The sequence below is a fragment of the Gossypium hirsutum genome, chromosome A05 (genome assembly GCF_007990345.1).
Source record: "Gossypium hirsutum isolate 1008001.06 chromosome A05, Gossypium_hirsutum_v2.1, whole genome shotgun sequence".
Taxonomy (NCBI): domain Eukaryota; kingdom Viridiplantae; phylum Streptophyta; class Magnoliopsida; order Malvales; family Malvaceae; genus Gossypium; species Gossypium hirsutum.
Window position 1 is genome coordinate 6,316,248 of NC_053428.1, and position 21,115 is coordinate 6,337,362.

Sequence of the window (21,115 nt, forward strand, 5' to 3'; positions counted from 1 at the left end):
AATCTATACATAAGGATATAAAGATGTAAAACAATCTATACAATCTCTACAAAATTGTTTATGGACTGCCCTTAAAACTAAGAAAATTGAACGTTTTAGATATATGTATACGTACAATAACTGCTTTACTACTACGAAATAATATAGACTCGGAACAAAAAAGAAAAATTTTAGACTAACAGATACAAATGAAATATCGACCATCCATTTAGCAAAAAAAGAAAAAAAAATTTCTTTTATGTAAAATTATAAATGACTACAATAAATCACAATAAAAAACTTCGGTAAAAAACATCTTTGATAAAATGATAAGTTTCTAATTAAAGTAGCTTTTAGTAATATTTTTCTTTAAAAAATCAAAAACAATAAAATTTAAACAAAACACGAACTTTAAGTATTTTATAATAGCATAAATATAAATAAACTCAATTTGCAGGACATTAAATTTCATTAGTTCACCATATTATATTTAAATTTTATAATTAGTTGATTATATGGTTCAAGATACTACTCTCTCAAACATGGATAATGGGCTATTGAATTCAGAAGCTTGGCGAAGCAGTTGGCCTCGCTGGCCATGGCAATCCCTTGGAATGGTCTATGCCTATGCATATAGAGTCGGTGGAAAGTTGAAATTGCAACGCTCTCCCATGGGATCCCATCCAGAGACGAGCTAAAGTAGGCAATAAACAAACAGCAATCCTTGGACACAGACAAGATAAAGAGTATAAAACCCCTTGGATGTCTCAAAAAGTATATGATGATTTCTGAAACAGAGACTGATTTGTTTCGTTTGTGAATCCAGTAGAAAGAAAAACAAAATAAAATAAAATTACACTAACATAAATAAAATACACAACTCCTACAACTAGGAATCTCAAGATTTCAACCTTGTAGCGTCACTAGGGTTCTTAACTTTTTCTAATTCCACACCCTCCCCAAAAAATAATAATAATATTAAAACCAGGGACCTTGAGAGGTAAGAGAAGATTAAATACTTCCAATTGCGACACCACAGCTCCATACCCAACATGATCACCTAGAGCCCCTCAAAAGTAAAAACACACGTCCAGTTAGCCTGCCATAAATACAAACAGCATAGTTAGTAGCAATCTAAGTCGCAAATCTATGCAGAACAACACGGTAGGAATCCATGAAATCAAATTTTTACATCAGCTGCAGAACCTATCATATATTAAGTCTCATTATTACGCAACCGCAGAAGTATACCTCTAATATTTCCCAACATTAAGAGACCAAAACCTAAATACACGCAGTCTACTTGTCTGTGTGCCCCCTTTTGCCCTTACGACGACCATGGTGGGTTGCGTTAGTATGTCGAACACGCTTCTTTGTCTTTTTGCTGCAAAAATTAAAGTTTTTGACATGGTGAAGACAAGGTTATTTACGGCAAACTACATCAATCTTATTAGAACAATAGAAAATGCACCAAAAGACAGCAAAGATAATTAAGAGACTGACCAGAAAATTGCTGAAAATATTCTGAACAAAATAATAATAGGTAGAGCCAATAGAGCAGATGCCTGACATTAAACCAAGAGAAGTTGTTTTCTTTGAGCCAAGTAAGAAAGGATTAAATAATCTGATTTCAGCTGACAGAAATAGGAAGGTACGCTACACAACTACTATATACCTACCGCAAACCACTCAAGCTCTTTGGTTGCAAGAGGTCTTGTCAGCTCATGCTTCTTCAAATTTTCTTGCACAGAGGCTTGAACCTAAAGAGTACAGCAGCAACAGTTGCATAAACTATGATATATTTAAAAAATAACACCACTTCAAAGGCAACGAGGTAACAACAATCTGAAAAAAATACTATATTCAGATAGCAGATTGCAACATAATTAATAAAGAAGAAAGCTCCACTTGAACCACATTTTTTGTAGTGCAGCCAACATGGTATGCCACAAAATTTAGGAGACCATTACACCAAAGTCGAGCAAATTATTCAAGTTAATCTACTAGTAAAAGAAAACTTAAACTCATTACCCATTGCAATTCTTAACCCTCTAAAACATTCAACAGGAAATAAAAATAATGTGAATACCTCCTTGCATGAATGGATCAAGGCAACTTCAAAAAGTAACAAATGATAACCCATATTTTCACTTTCCATAACTACCTTTCCTTCAAATTCACTTCGGTGACCTCAATAAAACAACTAAAGATTACAAATAGACAAATCATGCTTAGAGTTTCAATCCCTTTGCCAGATCACGCCCTGTTTCTCACAATGTACCTGTTGATGGTATGTTGTTGCCGATTCCAAAAACCTCCCATAAGCTTTAACTACCTCCTTTGTATAGGGCTTCATCACCACAGAAATTTTATCAACATGAGGCTTTGCTAAAGTAGCAACCTGATCAATATATGGCTTACTGAACTTCTTGGCTTCCTGTAATCAAGAAACCTGTGCTTTAGGAAGCATGTCAACACAGAAAAAAGACATGGTGGAGATGTGGAGTATCACATACCTGGAAGTAAGGATCAACTGTTTCTTGAACTTTGATAATATGAGGAGTTATTGTAGCCTTCGATACCTCATAAATTTCAACAGTTTTTGCAGTGAGCGATTGCACATGTGGTTCAGCATATGTAGTTACCGCCACCCACTGATCCTTAGCAGCTGGAACCCATTTCTTCAACAGTAAAGATTAAGATAATAAGAATGCAGCTTTGATTAGAAAGAAATTCATAATAACTTTGGAAATAGCAGCTTCAGAAGAATCGTACGGTTTTAATTGCTTCCATGTGGGGTTCAGCCCACTTTTTAGCTAAGGCCTTTTTCTCTAGAGCCTGCATAAAATATGAACATTATGTAGTTGTAATAATATGATGTATATGCTCATCAGCAATGTTGCACCTATTATGAGATTGGAAACCTAAAATGACAAAATATATACCTGTTTTAACCTGTAAGATCTAAAAGGCACCACATGGCAGTAAAGGAGAATAAAAACAATACCTTCTGGATCACCATATCCATGTTTGGTTTTCCATGCTGATTCCAATGTGTCTGAATGAAGGCCTACAGCAAGAAAGTTCATAGAATAACACGGGAGATCTGTTTCTGTAGTAAATACAAAACATAAAATTTCATTCTAAATTTACCTGACCACGAATTAACTGTGTAGCAAGCCAAGGTGGAAGCCATGCGCTGTGAACCTGATTGCAATCATCACTATTAGACTATTTCATATTACCATGTTCCTTAAAAAAAAAAAAAGACTTCCATCTTTGTTGCTAAATCTCCAGTTAATAATCAATAAGAGTACATGTTTGACTATTTTGACCTAGTACAGGTAATTTGATAAAATTAACATCCTAGTTCTAATTAAAATTTTTAATTTACAGTTTCAGATATCGAAGACAGCTCCAATTAATAGAAACTACAGATAAAGAAAACCCATCGAAACAAAGGTTGTAAGGGACAAATCAAATAAAGCAACAATTGCTGTCCTTAAAGTATTAACCCTGTCTAATGAACCTCCCAAAGCAAAAACCCATAATATTTGTTAGTTCCTTTAGCTTAAGAAAGGTTACTTCAACCAGCAGATCGTATACACAATTTACTAAGTTCACTTAGAAATGTTTGTGACAAGGAGGTCCAAAAGAATTCCAAACAGATAGCTCAGCATTGTGAACCGATAAAAATACCTCCATCAACTCATTTGCCTTTGAAGTGGCATCAAACTTTGCCTTTACCAGTTCTTCCTATTAAAAAAAGATATTTACATAGTCAGAAAATTAACTCCGGCACCATTGTCTAGAGCAAAGTATGATATTGCACGTATTTAGCCATAACATACCTCTGCAATATTTAGAGCTCGCTCAGTTTTTGCTAGTTTGTTCTCCTGTTCCTTATTGATCTTTTGAAGCTGTAAAATGATGGCAGAGCAAAACAACAAAACAATTGGAGTTTCTCACGCTTATAGCAAAACAAAGAGGAAAAAGAGATGAAGAAACTTACATTCTCTAGCTGCAAATTCAATTCATTCAACTTGTTCTCAGCTTTAGTTGCACGGGATTCTAAATAATCTTTTTCCTTCAATTTTGCTTCTAGTTCAGTTTTAAGTCTATCAACCTGGACAACAAGTAATATCAGAATGTTACATAAAAGCTATATTTATCTGTAAAACTAGAAACATCCTTGATAAGAAAATACCTGTTTCTGCAATTCAAGAGCTTTCGCATGAGCTTTTCCCACCCGTTCCTCAGCATCTGGGGTTCCTTTTTTCTAAGAAACAACGAAGTATAACTTTCAGCATCCGAAGGATGGGAGTAAGCCCTTGCCATCAGTAAATCTCGTTCTTTTCACCATGCAACTAATTTATAGTTAAGAAACAAGAAAACAAAGTAAAGAATTTACACACCTGAAGAGATGATAATTCAGAGTGCAACGATGCCATGGTGTCAGATTTTTCTTCTATAATTTTATCTTTCTGCTTTATCATCTCATCCTTGGTTTTCAATTCTCGAATTTTCTCCTCAACATTTGATTCTTTATAGGAGGAGAAAAAAAAAGATTGTAATTAGCGAACAAAGATGAACCAGAAGTCCGCATTTGAAAACGTTTGAACTTTCACCAAATAAAAATACATAAATAAATAAATAAAAATCCAAGCTTAACCACTCTAATTGATAGACTAACAACGATTACAGCATGAAGATGAGTAAGTAGATAACCAAATTGGAAAGTCAATTCATCACAAGAGTCAGTACTAGTAGAATAAATAAAACAAAGTAATCTAGATTAGTGGGTCTAAAGTAAAAGTCTTTAAATCTGAAATAGAATATAGTAGAGAAAATGATAAATAAAAAAAAGTAATCAAGAGGAGTAATCATGAGAATCGGGGACAAGAAAGCTAACCAAGAAGACGGATCTTAGACTTCAGTTGATCCAACTCCATCTTAAGAGCAGAAGAATCGGCGGCGTCCGATTCAATCAGCGGTTCAGTTGAGGCATCGGCTCCAATCTTGGTGAAAACTAGGGCCAAAAAGAGGGAGAAAATCAGGAGCCTATACGCTGCCATTTACAAGCCACTGAAAATCGTCGCGACCAAGAAAACCTAAAGAAACACCCACCAAGGGACAGCCCAAGGGTTTTCAACTTCCTCTTCCTCGGTATTATTGGGGATGTGCTGTTTCTTGTTGAAGGTCGATATCGATAATCTTTATGGAGGAGATCTAATAATTGATTATGAAAAATAAAATTTAAAAAGAAAAAAGAAAAGAAAAGAAAATTCTTTTGCTCTATATGTGTTGTCAGTCTAGACAAACGTGGCAATTTACACTGAATTTTACTGAAGATATGAGTTGATTGTATGTAGAATGGATACTTGCTTCGAATTATTTATGATAATTGGATTCGATTTAATCAAGTTTTTGGATTTTTATAGTAATTTTAAAATTTGAATTTTCAGATTTACTTTATTATTTTATAATTTTTGGATATTATTTAATAAATATTAAAAATAATCAATATCTAAAATAATATTTCTACTGGTCGATTTTCAACTTTACATTAGTTTTTTCTCCGCACTAGGGCTAAAGCGGCAGCGGAAAAGAATGGTTGGCTTGGTTCATTATTCTATTTGCGGTTGCCCTTGCAAACACGTGGTGGCGTTCGATGAGGACGTAGGGTTGAAACTTGAGATTGCTATCGTAGCTGTTACTATTGAGTTTGAATGGCGCAAAAAATGAGGTAGATAGGATGGGGTTGGTGAGGCAATTAAAAATAAAACCTCACCTAATTGTATACAGAAGTATGTTAGATAATTACTTATCTCAACTACTACTTACTAAGTTTAACCAAGTTATGGTAAATTGGTACTTTACATTTTGAGAGATAAAAATTTAACTGACAGTAAAGATAGCTCATATATATATAAAACCAACATAAAAAATATTTTAATTCTAAAAAATACTATTAAACCTTATTAGATAATTCTATTCTATATTCTAATAATTATATCAAATTAATATAATTTAATTTATTCTGTAGTGTTCAGTTTATTTTAAATTAAACATTTTTTTCTATTAATATTCAAATAAATTTTTTTTATTATAAGATGTAATTTTATAATAAATTTAATATTAATTTTATTTGAGGGCCCGAACAATGTGGGCTGCTCTCGCTGATTAATTTTAACAGACTGGGCCAACTTTCAACTCCTAAAGGTTGACGGTTCGAGCTTTGCCCAAGGTTCGTCTAATAATCCAAATACACTAAAACCCATTCCTTTTATTTATTACTAGGGAAAACTATCAAAATAGTTACTTTTGTTTACCTCATATTACAATTTAATCATTTATGTTTGAAATGTTACGTTTCAGTCAATTACATTAACGTGTTGTAAATATTAGTTATTGAGCCATTAGTTGGCGTTAACAGTGTAATAGTAAGCTGACGTGACACGTTAAATCATCATTTCAAACAAAAACGATGATTTAACGTGCTATGTCAACTTACCATTACACCGTTAATGGTAATTAACGGCCTAGTGACTCAAATGTTATAACATGTTAATGTAAGTAACCGAAACTTAACATTTCAAACATAAGTGACTAAAATGTAACCTGAGATAAATAAAACTGATTATTTTAATAGTTTACCTTTATTATTATTATTCAAATTCTTATTCTTTATTTTATACTTAAAATATCTCAATTATATCCCGATTAAATAAGGGAATAAAAATTCAAATATTAAAAATGATATTACTGAGAGAGATAACCATAAATCTCAAATATAGATGAATATGAAAAATATAAAAAAGTTATGAATCAACTGGATATTTAATTATGAAATAATTAAAAATACTTTTTTTCTGTTTTTTAACATGTTATGTGGTATACACATATTTTCTAATTGGATTCAAAATTTTTTAAATAGTTTTATATTAGATCTGAACAGGCATTTGATGTCTAGATGGTAGATAGGTTGATGAAAAGACCTGTTTATCAAGTATCGATATTTTATGGATTTAATTAGAACTTTTTGAAGTTCAAGGACTAATTTAAGATTTGAACGATAGTTTCAGGACTTTTGGGTGGAATTAACCCTTACATATTTTATACCAAAGAAAAAGGAAAGGTCAAAGAATTTTGTTCATTTCCAGAAATTCGTGAATCATGTGCAGTGAGGTGATGCCTGGGAAGAGAAACAAGAAAAGTCTAGGCACGCCGTTGAACCACCTTAACGGCAAACGCTAAATAAGATATTATTATTATTACTATTATATGGTGTAAGAAAAAGAAAATGTTTTTCTTTTTGTTGGCTTTATGAATTTCCAAAGCAATTCATGAGTGCGGAAGGGAAAGAGAAAAGAGAGAAAAAGTCTAGGCAGGCCGTTGAATCAAACTTAACGGCTTGGATTGGATTCCGACATTCCTCATCCAACGGCTGTACCCTTCCCTGAGACTCCACGCTAATGGTCAAAAATCTTGGGCCTCAACTAGAAACAGCAAGAGTTTGAACGCAACGAGTGGTCGTCTTTGAAAATTAGGAGGATGACGTGGTCAATCTTCGTCGGTTTGGTTTCGAATAGCGATTATTAATTAATTAATTAATTAAAGATTGAGATTGAAGAAGATGCCCGCTGCTGCGGAAAGGGAAAGCAGGAGAAGATTCTGATGCCAAATCCTCCACCGACATAATTACGATTGTATCATTCATATTTGCGGGAATTTTGTTGGTGATGCTTGCTTGGTTTCTCTTCTTAAGTATCACTATTAGCGTTGTGGTGTACGCTGTCTGGGTTTCCCCATCCAGAACTTTCCTGTTTTTGAATTCCATTTCAGTAAGCTTATTTTCATCATCATCATCATATATATATACACGCGTGCGATCACGCACACATGTTTGTATTCGCCTGTGCAATTGTTGCAAATTGTTTCTTTCTCTTCAATTCATTGAAATTTCAATCCGAGCGTGTTCCTTTGTTCACCCTTTGATGTGTCTTGCCAATAAATGATACTAATAAATAATTTATTTAGGGAGTTCCAATTGTTATTTGTTGTCTGCTTTGCTGACTGGGACTCAAGAGTATTGCATCTTAAAGGTTAATTTTGTTTTTAATTATTGATCTCTTCTAATAAGCTTTTTTTTCTTTTACGTAATTAAATTTCTAATAATTCATTCTGCCAGAAAGAGCACAGAATATACAGATATAGATATGAGTATTATTGAATGAGCAAAAGGTGTGGGTTTTGTTAGTTAATTTGAGCTTCAATAGAGGGTTTAGATGCATCCTGGTGAAACAGTGTATGAGTCGAGGATAAAAGGAACTAAATAGTAAATTTTACATTGTTGTACCTATTGATGTTGATAAAATGGCAATCAATTTAATTCATATTCTATATTTCATAAACTTAACTCTTAGCTGTTTCCAACTCTTGCTGATCTTCCCAACCATGAGTGCTCGTGCTGGTGTTCATTCATCCAATTGTGTACTGTAATAAATCTGATCATTCCTTTTCGTCCCCAGAAATCTGTGAAGAACATTATGGGGTGGGGAAACATTTATAGAAGACGTATGAAAGTATTCACAGCTGCTTTGATAATCTACTTGGATTATAAGGTAAAATTTCTTGGTTCTCACTTCTATTCTGAGTTGATGCTTGGACAGTCAAATTCACCTGCATTCTACGTTTTCTGAAGGCTGTACAGCAAAGAGGGAAGTGGACTAGCAAATCAAAAAGAAATGCTTTATGGGAAAAGGCTCACGAGCGCAATGCTAAGCGTGTTCTCAGTTTGATAATAAAGTTGGAAGGTTTATGGGTGAAACTTGGGCAGTACTTATCCACACGTGCTGATGTGCTTCCTGAAGCGTATATATCCCTTCTCAAGCAACTACAAGATTCTCTTCCTCCTCGTCCCTTAAAAGAGGTAATAACTCTATATTTTGATGCTCAGAGATCAATTTATTATCTTGTATTATCATTCTGACTATGAACAAGAGAATGGGATTTAGTGGTTTAGAAGTTCTCCTCGATTGCCTACCTGCTCAATTGATCTGGTTTTAGGTTGTTATGCCTATGATCCCACGTTGTAGTTTATGCATGTAAGTATTACAAAATACAAAGTATCTTATGGTGATGATTGATGACCAAGTAATACCATGGTTTGCCAACCCAAGATATGGAAACTGCCATGCTTATTGGATTTTAGTCACCATGTGCAGTGTGAGGACTAGATGTTATTGTCAGGTTGTTTGCAGTGTACATATATGCCACCATGAATGGATATAACTTGGTTACCTAGTGCTTTTGCTTATACAAAATTAACTTATATTTGGAAAATTATTAGCTTGGGAAAAATTAAGTCTTACATATATGGCTTTGAGGAATCATCGCAGTGTGCTCAAACTAGTTGGATTTTGCTGCGTTCATCCATTTTCCATTTTATTTGAGTAAAGGCCATGTTTGTAAATTATTTAAAGAAATTATGCAACTGCTAGTAGACTTTTATTTCAGAAATTTAATTTACATGTAATCAAGAGTACTTTTAATTCATAAAAGACATTAACCCTTTGTGGTTCAGAGAAGGATAAGAAGGAATGAAGACTGACATGGTTTCCTGCCGACCACTATATTGGCAGTGAGAGAAATTTTGATATAATCCTAAGGTTAGACCTAGAATTCCTTAAAAAGCTAATACAAGCGGTAGCTTAGTGCATTAGATGATCTCCAATGGCTTTAGTAAAGGAGCCGTAAGAAATCCTACTAAGATGTGGATAAAATTGGAGGGAAGTAACATGAAGAACAATGCAGTTGAAACCTATTTATGTGTAACTTTCAATTGATTCTACACATATCTATTGCTCAATGGAAAGTTCATATATGATTGTTTTTGTTAGTCTTCCCATCAGTCCTTCCGTATGCACTTATTGGTTTAATGCTTATTTATAATTTTTTTTATTTACACAGGTTTGTCGGACTATACAGAAAGAGTTTGGCAAGAGCATGGATGATCTCTTTGCTGAATTTGTGGAAAAACCTTTGGCAACAGCATCAGTAAGGAGGACCATAGTGTTTTCTTTGTTCTCCTGAGGGAAATTAAACTAATTTCCTTGAAAATCTTATTGACAAATGAGGACATCTTTTATTCTATGCAGATTGCGCAAGTCCATCGAGCAACTTTACTCAATGGGCAGGAGGTGGTGGTTAAAGTTCAGCATGATGGCATCAAAGCAATCATATTGGAGGTTTGCATGCTTTGGCATTTTAGATGATGGAGTGAAAGTAAGAGTTGCTGTCATTATATGGTTGTTGGACATGCTTTTATCTTGCAGGACTTAAAGAATGCAAAGTCGATTGTGAACTGGATAGCTTGGGCAGAACCACAATATGACTTTAATCCAATGATAGATGAATGGTGCAAAGAAGCCCCTAAAGAGCTTGATTTTGATCATGAAGCTGGTATGCACCATTTAACATGATTTATTATGCATTTATTTTTTTTATTTGGGAAAAGGATGGGTTTTCTTTTCTGTTTAGATTATACGTTTTGTAAATTCACTGAAAGGAAAAAGTTAAGTTACAGTTGTGAAACTGGCGAAGCTTTCAAGTAGAAAATTGATATTACTGGAAAGGAAGCTCTTTTTCAAATTTTGTATAGTTCCTCATCTACTTTGATTTCCAGTGATCGATAGATTAATGGTGCTTGTTAGTAGTTGATGATGCATCAGTGGTAATGCCGGTAGTAATGGTGATGGCAGCTTTAATATTGTGGTCAGTGACAGTAGGGAACAGTGATGTTTGGCTTTCAAATGCTTTTGGGAATTGCTCAGTAGGTGGTGTTAGTGCATGAACTGGTAATGAAATTGTGGTATAATGCTGGTCATGGTTGAAAAGCAGTGACAAATGAATTTTTTTTTGTCATGACCATAACAGTAATGATAATAGTGGTAACTGTTATGTGGTGACATCGGTTTCATGGTGAAATCTCAATGGCTTCTGGTGGCTGGTTGGTATTGTGGAGATCTAATAGTATTCTTTGACCATGAGGTGGTCAGGTAGCCAAACAATTGGGATCATGGGAATGGAATACCTCATTAAGTTTTATGCGAATACCAGATTTTGGGCCTTAAAATACCAAGGTCAAAAAGGAGAAAGATGGACAAGTCTGGCTTCTAAATTGTCTTTCCCAAAATTCCGTCTTCTGTCAAGCCATGCAAATATATTGTCAGACAAATATATTGACAGATTTTGCATTTGTCTTGTAGAGAATACTAGAACTGTGGCTGCAAATCTTGGCTGCAAAAAGTCACCTGGTGAGAGCTACTCTTCCAACCGCGTGAATGTTTTGATTCCAGAAGTTATTCAGGTATATTCCGAGCTAACCTTTGAATATTATTAGTGTTCTTCTATATTCCAGAGTGCTTGAGATCCGAGCATATAAACTGTTAGGATTTTGAGCATCTGAGCATCCAAAAATATTATTTGTCTGATATCATGCTTCATCATGTAAATTAAAGAGAGATAGGGCTGGAATATGAAAGATCTAGAAGTGGAAACAATTTTGGTTTTTGTGACCATTGGTACTAACATGGAAGAGCAATACATATTGAAAATTCATTTGAATTAATGACTTCTTAAATTGTTACCTTTTTGACAGTCAAAGAAGCACCTAGATAATTTGAAAACTGGAAAAGCAAACCTTAGCTTACAAATAGAAGTGCTGGATTAACTTCACATAAAACAAAAATGATCTGATGTCAGATAAAGATCAGTGTTTTTATAAAAAAAAAATCTCGAGGCTTTCAGATTAGTGTTTTTATGATTTCTTTTAAGACCAAAAAAATGTTATCAGCACCCTTGCTTATCTTTGACAATGCACTTATCTCCTTATAGAGACGTCTAGCTGATCTAGGTTTTACCATTATATTTTGCTCTTTCTGGAATGTGGTAATGAAGTAAATTGCGTGCATAAAAATTCTTGCTTTTGCTTGGTGAAATCTCCATGTGAGGAAGAGTTTCCTCCTTTTGATTGTACCTCTGATCTGATTAGCATACAAAGATTATTCCTTCATTTGTGGGTTTACGTTTTCTTTTAAGTTCATAAAGCTCACTCTGTTTCCTTTTGGCTTTAATGACAGTCAACCAAAAGTGTCCTCATCTTAGAGTACATGGATGGAATTCGTCTGAATGACACTGCATCTTTGGAAGCTTTTGGTATTGACAAACAAAAGATAGTTGAAGAAATAACTCGTGCATATGCCCACCAAATATATGTTGATGGATTTTTTAATGGTGATCCCCATCCTGGTATGGCTTTCTGTCTTGCCAACTATGTTGATGGATTTTAATAGCTAGTCTCATCCTGGTTCTATGATCTGTTATTTGTAATATATTTATCTATCATATGTCTATGTATCTATATATCTTTTCATCCATGTATCTTCCTCGGTTCAGTTTCTCTGTTAAAATTATTCACCAGGTTTATTCTGTTCCTCATGATACTACTTCCTCGCGAATTTTTTCCCTTTTAAAATATTTCTTGTTAACTTATTTGCAGGAAATTTCCTTGTAAGCAAAGAAGCTCCTCACCGTCCAATTTTACTCGATTTTGGTCTTACAAAAAAACTATCAAGCTCTCTGAAGCATGCACTAGCAAAGATGTTTTTGGCTTCTGCCGAGGTTTGTGTCTGTCTGTTATGTGTATATTTTTGTAATTTTCCCAAATCATTAGGGAGATAACAGATGACTCAATTTTTTTCCCTGAGCAGTAATTTTACAAATATTTTATGTTCCATTGCTTTACCATTAAACATTCATCTAATTCATGTTATACCACTATTCGTTTAAACTGCATCTTATCCTTGTTTCTTTTCTTTGGACTTTAAATGTGAGGATAATGTTCTCTTCTTATTTCATATCTAAACCATTTATTTATGGTCTTGATGACACTATACCTTAAAATATAATTTAGTTCTCCAAATTCTCCATCTTTGCGAGGTGAATATTTAGGTGAGATATGGTTCTCATTTCAGTTTTGATATTCCTCTATTATTCTAGTTTCAATCATACAAACATTTTTTTTCCCAGAGTATTTGAAATGACTGCAATTGATTATGAAATAATACATTTGCAGGGTGACCATGTGGCTCTTTTGTCTGCCTTCTCAGAAATGGGCCTCAGGCTGCGCCTAGATATGCCTGAGCAGGTTATGGAGATAACAAGTGTATTCTTCCGTAGTTCTACACCAGCAACTGAAGCTCAGGTAAGGATCCACTACTTGCCTCTCAATTTTCTGTCAATGAGTCCATCTGATGATATTTCTTTTTATATGAAGCAAAACTTGAAATCTTTGGCCGAACAAAGAGAAAAAAACATGAAGGCCATACAGGAAAAGTTGCAACTCAACCAAAAAGAAGTTAAACGCTTCAACCCAGTAAGTATGGTTTATTTTTTAGGTATTTTTATGGACTATTTTAATACGTCATTAACGAAGTATGATTTATTTCTAGGTTGATGCATTTCCGGGTGATATTGTAATCTTTGGACGGGTTTTAAATCTTCTGAGAGGTCTGTAATAGAAATTCCTATCTTCACCTTGTTGTGTTAAATGATTGCACCCTTCACTAATTCATTGTTTATGTTTCTTAAATTCAGGGCTCTCATCCACTATGAATGTCCGCATTGTATATATGGATATCATGAAACCATTTGCTGAAGCTGTTCTAGGGTGAGTCCATCTTAAAATTTACAAGGTCAAGTTTATGAAACAAATTCTCATCTTTGATTGTGTGTAATTACATTGTCAGAAACATTAATAAAACACCAGCAGCAAATGCACAGTGGATCTACAACACACCAGTACATTCTGATGTGGAGACCAAGCTGAGGCAGCTCTTAGTTGAGTTGGGAAATAATGATAAAATACTAGGGATTCAGGTCTGCACCTCTTTTTTTTAATCAAGCTTGATGACTGGCCTTTAGTATTATATTCCTTTATTCCGCTTATGCATCCAAAGGCTCTCCCTCTTCTTTTCCACTCTTCTTCCTTATCTAGTGATTTCTTCAACCCAGTTATTTGTGCCTTGAAATTGCTTGAATAGTTGAGACTGTTTTAAACAAGCATTTGAAACCCCATAGTATTTCTATTTCATGCAGTGCAGTAGGATTACGTAAACCTTTATAAGTATCTTTGAGAGCACATTAGCATGCTTTGTATGGTCTCAAAATATGTTGATATATCTAATGTATAGATTTAACCCTACTGCCGTCCATGTTTTCCTGGAAAAGCATTTGGGATTGAGTTGTTTTTTAATGCATTTATTCTTTGTTTGCAAAGATGAATGTGAGAGTGGATTTGTATATGGTTTGGAATACACTGTAAATGTAATAATGAAATACGTACACTTGAATCTGTTTATATTTTTGAAAGGATACAATAAGATGAATTTTAAATCACAATTTCCTATAGATCTTGCCAAATCACCACTAAATAGGAATTTAATAAATCCATGAATTTGAAATAATCATATTTACATGTGCTTTATCACACAATTTATATTAAATTTGAAATCTTCATTCCTACCTATCTACCAAATGCAACCTTAGAATCTATTAGAATTCCTTCTTGGATGAACATTTTAGATGTAATAAAAGCAAGAAATAAGGGAAAATATGTGTAATATGCTTTGCAATAGCGGACATCATACTTATTGTTGTTCCATTATAGAATTAAGAGCGCTTTTGGTATTTTAACTGCTAATTTACAATCATAAAGCATAGGCTGTAGTTTAAAAACAGCTGATTCTGATAATATTTTCAATTTTTATCTTAAGGTATGTGCATACAAAGATGGGGAGGTTATTATTGACACTGCTGCTGGAGTACTTGGAAGATACGATCCTCGCCCAGTTCAGCCTGATACACTTTTTTCTGTCTTTTCTGCGACAAAGGGTATAACTGCAGGAATGTTACACTGGCTGGTAGACAATGGGTAAAGTTTAATGTTAAAAATGTCTTTGGATGCATTATCCTGCAAAATCCAGAAATTAGCATGTCTTCAAAATATGTCGTATATGAAGGAATAAGTGGTTCAAATTTTGCAAATAACATGCAACTTTTTTCATAGAAGAAACTTAGAAAAAGTCAAAAGTTATGCAAATTTTTTGGTCTCTAACAAATGGTAACTTGTCTTGCAGAAAACTCAAACTTGATGAAAATGTTGCAAATATTTGGCCAGAATTTAGGGGAAATGGAAAGGAGCACATAAAGGTTACAATCATGTGCATAAAAAACCTATTAAGTTTGGATAACCACCGTTTAGAATTCATAATAATTCTTTGAGTGTTTCCCTTTCAGGTTCATCATATACTTAACCATACATCTGGTTTGCACAATGCATTGGCTGACCTTAGAGGAGAAAATGCTTTCCTAATGACCGAGTGGGATGCATGTTTGAAACTGATTGAAGCATCACAACCTGAGACTGAACCTGGGAAGCAGCAGTTGTATCATTATCTATCTTTTGGCTGGCTATGTGGCGGAATAATTGAGGTATTTTCTCATGCTCACTCATTGGATTATATCACTATACCTCAGTGTTTTTAAGATGCAAATGGAAAAGAAAAACAGGGTGCTAATGTTAAAGTTTGAGACAGAAGCAGTATTTTCCTTCCCTTTCCCATATACTTATTGAGCCTTAAGATTTTATATCATGCTACATTCCTGATATCTGTGTTTGTTTTAATTCCATTATGGTATCTGTTTCGAATGATGAAAAGGTTTAAATGTTCCAATATTGTTTGGGATGAGTGGAGCTATGTTGCTCCTGGGAATGATGAAAAGGTTTAAATGTTTCAATATTGTTGGGGATGAGAAGAACTATGTTGCTCTGACTCTTCATTTTTCTTAAAGATCTCTCCGAGTACCCCAAAATTGGTGAAATATTGAAGAAAAAAGTGAACTTATCCATGTTCGATATTCATGCTTGATTCTGAGTAATAAAGAGGTTGGAGGACTATTGGAGTTGGTAGTCGTGAGGGTTCACTATTGACACATAAGCTTTCAATAGTATTGTTTGAATTCAAATGAAGCTATCCAGATATCCTTCTCTTGGAGGGAAGGCCAAACATGTTAATAATCTTTTTTTACTTAGCTTAGTGATGTTAAATTCTTTTGGAAAGTTGATATGTTTTCTCTGAACTCTCTTGCGTTAGGATGTTTGTTTCTTTTTATCTCTTTTTCTCTCTTAGTGGTTAAATAATGTCTTTTCCAATTGTACTGATAGTGGCTTTACCAATAATAAGGAAATAAAATGTTGGCTTCTATTGTAATATTTGAGTGATAACACATGCCATGCTTCCTACATGGTTAGTTGTTGTTATCATCCTCAGATTCTTCGTTCTAACATTTTGACTGACTCGAAATTGTAGGAACTTTGTCTAGCAAGTTAACGCATATAATCTGTTTTAATTTATTTGCTTGGGTGATACAGCATGCTTCTGGGAAGAAATTCCAGGAAATTCTTGAGGAGGCTTTAATTCGTCCTCTCAAAATTGAAGGCGAGCTATATGTTGGAATCCCTCCTGGTAATTCAAACTCCTGTCTTTATGTTCTTGATTCATTATGTAGAAATCACTTCATACACATTACTAATATTTGACACCTTCTCTCCAGGTGTGGAAGCTCGACTTGCTAATCTGACACTAGATACAGATGATCTGAAGAAGCTCTCAGAAATGCGGAATCGAGCTGAGATGCCCTCGACTTTCCAGCTAAACAACATTAGTGAACTTGCAGAATACTTGCCTGCTTTCTTTAATATGCTTAACGTCCGTCGTGCTATTGTACCTGCTGCTAATGGACACTGCTCAGCTCGTGCACTTGCACGCTACTATGCAGCCTTAGCTGATTGCGGTGTGGTACCGCCACCACATTCCTCTGCTTCAAATCCACCGCTTGGCAGCCATCCGCATATCCCCAAATTTCCTTCGAAAAAGACCGATGAAAAGCAAAAGGGTAAGGTGGATGGTGGTGTGAAGAATGAAAGAAGTGATGGTAGGCAAAACATTTACATCAGGATCGAGGAGGACGATGACGACGATGAAGAGAAGTGTAGCAAAAGTAGCAGGGATACAAGTAAGGGGGGAGGTCTTGAAAACAAGAAGGGCAAAATATTTTCAAACCCTAGGGTTCATGAGGCATTTATGGGAGTGGGTGAATATGAGAATATGTGTTTAAGAGATGGGGTATTTGGACTGGGATTTAGGAGGTTAAAATCCAAAGATGGGGACGGGTCGTATAGTGGGTTCGGGCACTCGGGAATGGGGGGATCCACAGGTTTTTGTGATGTAAAGAACCGTTTTGCCATGGCAGTGACACTGAACAAATTGTCATTTGGGGGTGTGACTGCAAAGATTGTAGAGCTAATATGTTCAGAGCTGAATCTGCCATTGCCGGAGGGGTTATCAGGCTCTGGTGATATCAACAGACCACTGATTAACTAATTTTAGTTCCGCCACCAGCATTGCGTTTTCTTACTGGTATTCCATCCACACGCGTTTACTTGTATACGGATTGGATTTTTTTATTTTATTTTTATAAATAAAGGAGGAAGTGGATGGACGTAGTATGCAATACTTTGTATTATTTCTTACATGAAAATTTTTCACATTATATATTATTTAGTTGTCTGCTTTCTAGAATCTCAATCTCTCAGTTAATTAATTGTGACATATATGATTTGATTACATCTACCTTCCAAACCATAAGCTGAAGGTAAAACAGTAAAGTTGGTGGAGTTGGATTTGTGAAAATTTTGAATTTGGTACGATGATTATCAACTATTATAACATTTTATTTCTGAGCGGAAGAGCCGTTCTCAAGTAGTGCTCAATTGATTACATATTAATCAATATTTGATTTATTGGTCTAAGGTTATCGACAAAAAAAATTGTCTAAGTCACTTCGTTTTTTTTTTTTGTCCAACTTACTTCTTTTTTTCTTTTTGAGTTTCGAGAATATCCCCATTCAAAGATCTGAGATCTACATCTACGAATTGAAAGGTTCAAATAATAACTTTGCAATCAGTTGTTAGAATCAATAGGTCTTCAAATCATTCATTTGAAAAAATTGAAACCGTTCTTATTGGATGATCATAATATTTCTCAAAAATCAAAATTCTTGATCAATGGAGGAACAATATCACCATTTTTGATCAATAAGTACTAGAAATAATCGCAAGAAATCTTTTGAAAACATAGATTCCTATTTCTCAACGATATCCCACGATCAAGACAATTGGCTGAATCTCATGAAATCATTTCATAGAAATTCATTTATATTTTTTTATAAAGCAAATCAACTTCTATTATTGAATAATCAACATCAATTTTGCTTCTATTGTAACAAAAGATTCCCTTTTTTATGTGAAAAAAACTCATATCAATAATTATGATTTTACTAATGGACAATTCCTCAATATCTTTGTTCATTCACAACAAAATATTTTCTTTGTGCAGCGGTAAAAAGAACATTCTTGAATTTGGTAGGATGATTATCAAGTACTATAATTTTCTAGTCAAGTTTAGGGTTTATAGTATTTGGTTTAACAAGTTTGTAAATCTAATCGATTTTTTCATTTATACTATGTTTGTTATATTTGAATATGAATTATTATTATTAAGTCGAATCTAAATGAATTTGATGAAGATCATAAGTTGAAGGAGCTAATCCTACGGTAGCCTAACCTCTTCGAGGAGAGATGGGGGAGCATTGCATATGCAGTTGCAATCTCCCACCTCAGATACAGTTACGGCAACCTGGTTTCTTCCGTTGGAGAGCGAGCGAGGCCTTCGTAAGAAAGGCTCCAATTAGGTGCTCTGTGACCATTGAGGTCATCTTTCGTTTCTGCTACTTTTACAACCAAATGAAATGCGATTTAGTGTAGTGTAGCGTGAGAATTCAAAGAAATGAACCCAAGATTATGAGTTTATTTATTAATCATCATTCATGAATCGTGATATTATTACAGTAAAGTTTGTCTGCAATTCATTCAGGCAAGGCAAATACCAAAACATACTACTAATAACCAAACGACGATCGAGCATTCTAATTATTTACATAGATTTTGATAATAAAAAGAAAAGAAAAGAAGGAAGCATGATTGATTCCTCACTTTTCAGCAGCATCTTGCTGATAGAAGGATTCGTAAGTGGCCACTCTTGGCTTTGATTCAGGCAGCTCTTGTTCTTCCATAAATCCCATCGTCATCTTTATGAAGCTTTCCTTGTGCACTTGTTTCCATTCCTTTTCAACACATGCGAATATACAATCACAAACACAGCATAAAACTTCACTGAATTTTCTGTTTTTAAGTGATTGCTACATCAGAGTGTCACTTTTATTCCATTTTTTTTCTAAAAACATCACTGAATTCCAGTTCATTAACACAGCAGAATGGAAGGAATTAGGAAGTAAGAATTGTGGACCCTTTTGTTTGGTTTGTTAGCCAGAAGTGAAAGAAATTGAATCATTTAAAACCTCAAAATCACTTTCCACTCAAATAATTAGTAGCAAAGAAGAAAAATGAAAAATACCTCAAAATCCCAATCGCCGTACAAGTTAGGATCACTAGCGTTGCTCCACACATAAGCGTGGGCTTGTAATTTGTCAGAACTTTCCTGCATTATGGAATAACAGACTATTATTACTAATTTGGTTGAAGAATGGTGTGTTTGGGTTGGCGATGCATAATTATGAAATTTTTACTTTGTGGGTTAAAACATATATAGATTTGATCACCTTGAAGAACGAAGAATCAACTTCCCAATACAAGACAAGCCAAAAGGAAGGTGAACAACACAGAAATTAGAAGAGGAGATGAATTGGGTCAGGCTAGGCTATAGTATTATACGAAAACTAAATGAAAAAGGATTACCAGCAACGAGACCTCAACGCGAGTCCTTTGGTACTCAACGTCCTCAAATTCATCCAAAATATGCAATTCGGGATCCGTTATTCCCATTAACACCCTGCCACTAACATGACGGTTTCGGACTGGCAGAATTGCCGGATAAACCCGTCCTTTAATGCTAAATCTATGGCTGCACAAAATGTGATTGAAATTAAAATTCAAAAGAAAAGGTAGGAGCGGTAGATCAATTGAATTGACGATGGATGAAGCAGATACATACAAGCCGTTGAGAAGAGCAGCGGAGGAAGTGGGGACTCGATTCAACAGGACACGGACCACATCATCTGCTAATAGGCTTCCATATACGAATACGTTGTGCGCTGCCACTACTGCTTCCCCCATTCTCACCTTTCTCTTCCGATTGATCCGGATTCCTATAGATTATATTATCTTTCTTTCTTTGTTTATTTAGTACCACAATCCTCCCTCAACCTCAACCTGAGGATTTGCCAATTGGCAAATTGCCTGCCAGCACCAATCTTCTATAACTCTGAAACCCAAACCCATTCCCAACAGCCCAACAATATTTTTCACCTTCAACATAAACACAAAGGATTAGCCCAAATCCAATTACAATTATGCACTCATCCCATTATTTGTTCAATTTCAAACACCTTTTTTGATATTTTACTGTTAGATAAAAATATTAAACTCAATTTTTGTTTTTTACAACAAAAAAAGAAATCCAGCTTCACAACAACCTAGGTATTGGTATTGAGCATATCAATTTTTTTTCTTTTAAGTCGATGATATCCTTCTTTTGACTTTTGTCTAGTCGATGAGGACATCCATTGTGTTACATACCCACGTGCTTAACCTTCTATCAGTGGATACAAAGGAGAACACAAAATGTGTTGAAACGTTTCAATACGAAAATTTACATGATGCATGAGAAATCTGAAACCTGGTCAACCATCAATATATATATTTTTTATATGGACCATAAATTTAGATAACAATTATTGTTGTATATAAATTAAAGTAAAAAAAGAGAGTAATTATTAATTAATTCAAACAAAATATATTTAAATATGAATTTCTTATAGATTTTATCTATATATAAAAATATAATATTAATGGTACTTGTATTCAAACAAAATATTATAAGACGAATCATCTGGGATTTGTTAGATCAATTTCAAGCGATTTCTTGGATCTACC

The 21,115-nt window shown here is 34.3% G+C and overlaps 3 protein-coding genes across 6 annotated transcripts; 1 reads left to right on the top strand and 2 right to left on the bottom strand.

Annotated features, from left to right (window-relative positions):
• Window positions 1-742: 742 nt before the first annotated feature.
• Window positions 743-5,529, bottom strand: LOC107937907 (uncharacterized). Of its 2 annotated transcripts, none has more exons than XM_041113034.1 (15): window positions 4,892-5,529; window positions 4,395-4,522; window positions 4,187-4,258; window positions 3,992-4,105; window positions 3,831-3,899; window positions 3,679-3,735; window positions 3,133-3,186; window positions 2,987-3,049; window positions 2,755-2,817; window positions 2,496-2,660; window positions 2,261-2,416; window positions 1,659-1,739; window positions 1,483-1,544; window positions 1,231-1,363; window positions 743-1,048 (listed from the first exon to the last, which is right to left on the bottom strand). In XM_041113034.1, the coding sequence occupies exons 1-14, from the start codon at window positions 5,052-5,054 to the stop codon at window positions 1,279-1,281; spliced, it is 1,332 nt and encodes a 443-aa protein (XP_040968968.1). In that variant the 5' UTR covers window positions 5,055-5,529; the 3' UTR covers window positions 743-1,048; window positions 1,231-1,278. The 2 variants fall into 2 exon arrangements, with proteins under 2 accessions (XP_040968968.1, XP_016726393.2); XM_016870904.2 differs by having other exon boundaries at window positions 743-1,078.
• A 1,596-nt stretch (window positions 5,530-7,125) lies between these two features.
• On the top strand, window positions 7,126-17,684 carry LOC107937905 (uncharacterized). 2 transcript variants are annotated; one of them, XM_016870900.2, is made up of 20 exons: window positions 7,694-7,823; window positions 8,020-8,084; window positions 8,511-8,603; window positions 8,684-8,911; window positions 9,952-10,038; window positions 10,140-10,229; window positions 10,317-10,443; window positions 11,250-11,350; window positions 12,123-12,291; window positions 12,542-12,663; window positions 13,118-13,246; window positions 13,319-13,417; window positions 13,494-13,551; window positions 13,639-13,711; window positions 13,791-13,920; window positions 14,817-14,974; window positions 15,180-15,252; window positions 15,340-15,534; window positions 16,475-16,568; window positions 16,657-17,684. In XM_016870900.2, the coding sequence occupies exons 3-20, from the start codon at window positions 8,529-8,531 to the stop codon at window positions 17,484-17,486; spliced, it is 2,838 nt and encodes a 945-aa protein (XP_016726389.2). In that variant the 5' UTR covers window positions 7,694-7,823; window positions 8,020-8,084; window positions 8,511-8,528; the 3' UTR covers window positions 17,487-17,684. The 2 variants fall into 2 exon arrangements, with proteins under 2 accessions (XP_016726388.2, XP_016726389.2); XM_016870899.2 differs by lacking the exon at window positions 8,020-8,084 and having other exon boundaries at window positions 7,126-7,823.
• Window positions 17,685-18,951: 1,267 nt separating this feature from the next.
• Window positions 18,952-20,649, bottom strand: LOC107937912 (AIG2-like protein D). 2 transcript variants are annotated; one of them, XM_016870910.2, is made up of 5 exons: window positions 20,175-20,448; window positions 19,919-20,084; window positions 19,783-19,802; window positions 19,578-19,661; window positions 18,952-19,287 (listed from the first exon to the last, which is right to left on the bottom strand). In XM_016870910.2, the coding sequence occupies exons 1-5, from the start codon at window positions 20,294-20,296 to the stop codon at window positions 19,254-19,256; spliced, it is 426 nt and encodes a 141-aa protein (XP_016726399.1). In that variant the 5' UTR covers window positions 20,297-20,448; the 3' UTR covers window positions 18,952-19,253. The 2 variants fall into 2 exon arrangements, with proteins under 2 accessions (XP_016726399.1, XP_016726398.1); XM_016870909.2 differs by lacking the exon at window positions 19,783-19,802 and having other exon boundaries at window positions 20,175-20,649.
• Between the last annotated feature and the right edge of the window lie 466 nt (window positions 20,650-21,115).